This window comes from Gavialis gangeticus, unplaced genomic scaffold (assembly GCF_001723915.1).
Source record: "Gavialis gangeticus isolate Ggan-Ray unplaced genomic scaffold, GavGan_comp1, whole genome shotgun sequence".
NCBI lineage: Eukaryota > Metazoa > Chordata > Crocodylia > Gavialidae > Gavialis > Gavialis gangeticus.
Window position 1 is genome coordinate 31,308,673 of NW_017729030.1, and position 4,936 is coordinate 31,313,608.

General features: G+C 35.9%; 1 protein-coding gene across 1 annotated transcript in view; it reads right to left on the reverse strand.

The window, feature by feature from the left end:
* Nucleotides 1–924: 924 nt before the first annotated feature.
* Nucleotides 925–4,936, reverse strand: part of MFSD8 (major facilitator superfamily domain containing 8) — a 19,952-nt gene continuing 15,940 nt past the window's right edge. Inside the window, exon 12 of the mRNA XM_019522083.1 lies at nucleotides 925–2,433. Coding sequence (XP_019377628.1) covers nucleotides 2,227–2,433 — 207 coding nt within the window. The 3' untranslated portion in view covers nucleotides 925–2,226. The remainder of the gene's footprint in view (nucleotides 2,434–4,936) is intronic.

Below are 4,936 nucleotides of genomic sequence, written 5' to 3' on the forward strand. Positions count from 1 at the left end.
GAATGGCATCTGATGTTTTGAGACCAGGGCAAAGGGGTTTAAAATGTAATTCTAGAATAATATCTTTCTTCATTGGTTCATTATGTCACTCCTTTTGGTGGTAATAATTTACCTGGGAATAAGAATCCCTGTGCATACTACGGCTCATGCTTTCAGAAGTCTTAATCCTTAAACTTAGCATTCTTAAGTTTTATTCTTCATTTTTTTTTAAGACTGAAAAGGGAAGAAGGCTAATACTCAGCCTCTCCATCTGTTTATTTTTAACCACTTGTGCAATCTTCATTTTTCAGATCTAAACAACGTGACCCTTGGCTATCTTAATTTTCTGATTTAGTTGCTTTGGCTTGCTCAGGTTGCTTTTAGTTTTTTCTTTAACACGCTAGATCAGTCTCCTACAGCTGTTAAATGAAACTACAGTAGCCTTCATTTTAAAAAGCATATGTTCTAAAAAAATAAATCTGTCTACTGTTCTAGTAAAAAGACCCTTCCATGGGTTTGCATCACAGCAGATTATATACTTACGTGTCCTTCATTTTTTAAGAGCCAACTTGCAGCACTGAAGCATATGTAACATATAACTTATTAGCCATAATGCAAACCCTAGAACCAACTTCTAGAAGACAAATTAATTCACGTGTACCATTATCAACAGTCATTTTGGAAAACTATTGGACTTTAACTAACTTTGGTCACAAAGATTACTAGAATGTGCTCTGGCTTTAAGCAACAAGGAGACTTACATTATAATACTGTTTTACGTCAACCATTTGAATACAAATATTTTAATATTAGCTTAAGGAAAGTTAAGACCACATGCTACAATATGAAAGCAAATATCGCTTCTCTATATATTAAGTGCTTCCTGCTTCTATAGCTTAAGTCCTGAGGGGCGAACACAAAGGACTTTTGATATTACTTTTAGTATTTGAAAATTAACTTTTTACTGCACTTGTCATTTAAATATGAGAACTTAACGACAGATACTTAAATTACAGGTTGCATAATATATAGAGGTTAGTGCTATTAAAAATATGATCAATTCTTAAAAGACATGCTAAAGAGCAATTACAGGTTTTAGGTTACAGTTGCTTCAAAAATATGAACAGAAAAGGGATGTTCTCTCTTGTTTTTGCAATACAAACATTATACATACCTTATAAAAAAATTGTTAGTGAATCCAATCTGTTTTTTCCCCCGATTCTTAATATTATTTATAGTTACATGTACATGCTTGGAGTTAATACATGATGTGGAGTTAATACATTAGGTGCCTTGCACTCTAATTCTACAGAATGAATGAGGAAATTTTAGCACTAATGGTTCAGTGGTAGTATGCCTACTTCTATACAAGGGGACTTTGTTTCTTCATAACAAAGAAATCAGAATACTAGTAAAAGGAATGCTTTGTCATTTTCCTGTTCTATTAGGTAAAGATGGTATTTGGGACTGGTGGTTAATGGTCCTGCTACTTCAACTGCTGTTGCTCGTGTAAAAATCAGCTAGCATATCATTCATGGATGGATGCATACTTAGTTTTCAAGCAGCACTCATTCTAGGCTGGTATTTTCTTCCACTGAGGAATTAACACAAGTTAAACACCAAATCCCATAAAAATGCAGAGAGTTTGTCCTCTAAACTCCTTTCCAAATTCTAACTTTAGTGAATATATTCCTTTTGAAGTCTCAGATAAGCTCGATTTTTCAAGTTTTAAATGATCTATTGCACAAGTGATGAGTATTTTAGAAAATTTTTGCTCGTTAGCTGTGATTAGCCTGCTGATACAATTAAAATATTCACTTAAGAGGTAGATGGTTTCTTAAAGAGTGCACAGAGCTCAATCAACTTTGTAGTTGCAAAATAGATGTTGAATGATCCTGATTCATAGAATCAAGGCAACATTTATTTCTTTTTAAATAGGGTGTACCTGAAGCACAGCCTTCATAGTTCTTTTGTAGATGGGTGTAACACCTTTCCAGCCTCTATTACTCTAACATGCATTACTCTTGATAGATCCTGTCCCTATCCTTCCTCCGAGGCAGCATGTGTAACTTCCATTAAATCAAGGAACAGTGCATGTTAGAATATGCATTCTTCATTAATCTCATCACTTGACTGGAAATACAGGTCTATATAGTTTCTAGTATGCTGCCAACAAGGCTCTGGGTTTAGGCACCGCTTGTTAAAAATAAATATTTTTGTGGTTTTCCCTTACATGTAGCTAAAATTCTACTCTTGCATTCTCCCATATCTGACTGAAAATGCAATAAGTCTTTTGTATACTACTTCCAAAAGAAAGAGAGAGAGAACAACTATTCCACAAATCAAGCTGAATGCCCAACGTGGTCCGAAGTAAGTGTATATCTGGCTCACAAACACTGGCCCAAGTATGCGTGCCCCACTTCCAGAAGCAGTTAGCCAGCCCATATAGACACCCTGAAATAGATCAAAGTACTGAGGTTAGGAATAACAGCAATTTGACAGCTGATTGTTCTCACAAGAAACTCCTAATGACTATAGAAAAAGAAGAGAAGTTATCAGAAAAGTCATTGCTCTTCTCTTCACCATTACTAGATTAACTACTCGTGTTTTGTTTTTGTTTTTTAAGTAAAAATTAGAAGACACATTGATGATGACAGGAGATGCTGCAATACACCTTCTGTACTTGTGGAAAGTTACAGCTCCATCATATTATGCTATCTGCTGGTTCAGTACATTTCAAGTTGCAACACATGAAAACTGAAGTTAAACAGCAACCTCAGTTTATTACTTGGTTCATGACTGTAAGCCCTTACTTGTTTTGTTGACATCATGACAAATTAGAGAAGTACTTGAATATCAGACTAAATTTTAATCTCAATGGCTCAGACATATATTCACATTCATTTTTATTCCTTATGTACTTTTGTTTGACAACCCCTGCATTGATGATTTTAACACCTATCTAACTTGGCTATCATACAATGGTACCCTCCATAGCAATCCAAAGATTCATGTCAGTCCTGGGATTAGCACATTAAAGTTCTCACTTTTCAAAACTTGATCATATTTTAATGGGTAAAAGTTTTCACATAAAATGTGATTGGAAGAAAGTGCCAATCTTTTCCTCTATAATGGCACAAAACTATTAACATTAAAAAAAAATCTCTTTCCCCATGAAAGAAACATTTATTGTGTGAATGAATAGTAACACAAGGCTTTCTTTCACCATTATCTAATTATCAAAAGATATTAATACTACTTTGTAGAAGACAAGGTTACTTTTGATTCAGCAAACTAGTGCTTTGTTTCCCACCCTCACACACTACACCTAACCTGATACACCTTAAAGACAACTCATCATTTTCTGAATATCTGAGCTCCTTGAAAACAGCAAATTGAGTGCCCCAAAATGGAATCATCCACAACTAATATTCAGTTTGGAAAACCCCAGCGCACTGTACACACTAGGAATTTTCACTGGTGCTATAACCCTCAGCATTCTAGTAGCCCTTGTGGCTAATTTAACCATGAACAAAGAAGTTTCATATTTGTAGTCAGGGACACTTCAGCATAATCTCCCCTCCCTCCCCACAACCTTGGAGGAACACAGAACAAACTAAATGCTCTGGGAACAGGTTTACAGTTCTGTAATGGGTCCTCATATTCTGTCCCTCCTCTGTCTTTAGGATTATCATGTTTTATTTCGTGGTTTACATGTGTGTCTTTTTAAGGATAAAAGACATTTAATAACCCAGAGAAGTAGTTTAATTACCATATTCTCTTGCACACAATGTGTAACCTTCCCCTAACCCCCCCACAAAAACAGCACCCCAAAACTACGGTGTGCAGATTAAGCAGGGAAGTTGATATTTTACTTGGGATAGAAGCACCCTGCTTTCATTCCTGTTCCACAATACAGCAGCTGTTGTATTACTATTCAGGCAGCTGAGGGAATCAATTGACCTAATGACTCACTATTCCTCAGTCCACGGAGGTTAATGCCAGTATATACTTTATAAATGGTCTTGATGTTCCACTAATTAAGATAGCAAAGTTACGTTTAAAAGGTTATCCTGCTAGCTGCTCCTGAGCTCGCTCTCATTTCACAACTCTGGAGACTCTTTAGCTCTTCTCCAAGTCATATATCCACCCATGGAAACCAGTCTTCGAAATCAGCTAGGGTTTTAGCTTTAATTAAGCAGAAAAGGGAGTGGGGAGTCAGCTGAAGGTTAGATTCTGTCCCTGCTCTATGCAGCCCTAAGTCTGGAAAAAAATCTTCATTTCTTCATTCTGCCTTTCAAAAATACAGAGTGTACTAAATTCATGGGCATGTATGCTTAGGATATGTTGTATTTTCTTCAAGACATATCTTTTTAAGAAAAAAAAAAAAAAAAATCAGACTCCTTAGCAGTGTTGTGCTGTTCCTGTTCTCTGACTCTGAAGCAGATAATGTCAAAGCATACCTAGAAACAAAGGATGCAGGTCACATTTACAAGATGACACCCTGTACACTGGAAAGCAGCAACTATGATGACAACTCTGGAACATGCTGGATAACTAGCTGAACATAAGCTTCCAGTGCAAGGGGTTAAGAGGGCTTATGCATTTTTTGGATGGATAACTAAAACTATAAAGAAATAAACAAGGAGGCAACAAAGATTCTGTATACAGCATTGGTGAAAGGAGGACTGGCACAATATACCCAGTTTTGTAGCTATGCTCCAAAAAAGGATATTGACAAAACAGGACTGGATTACGTTAAAAAAACCCCCGCGACTCAAGGTGTGGAAAAACCTGGTCTTACCATGAAACTTCTAAGATTGCATTTAGTTAATTAAAAAGGAAAATAAAAAGATAAATATGTAATGTGATCAGTCTATAAGTAAGTACTCCATGGAAAGATTTATAACTGTAATGGGGTATTTAGGTACAGGTAAAAAGGCGTAACAAAAACAGG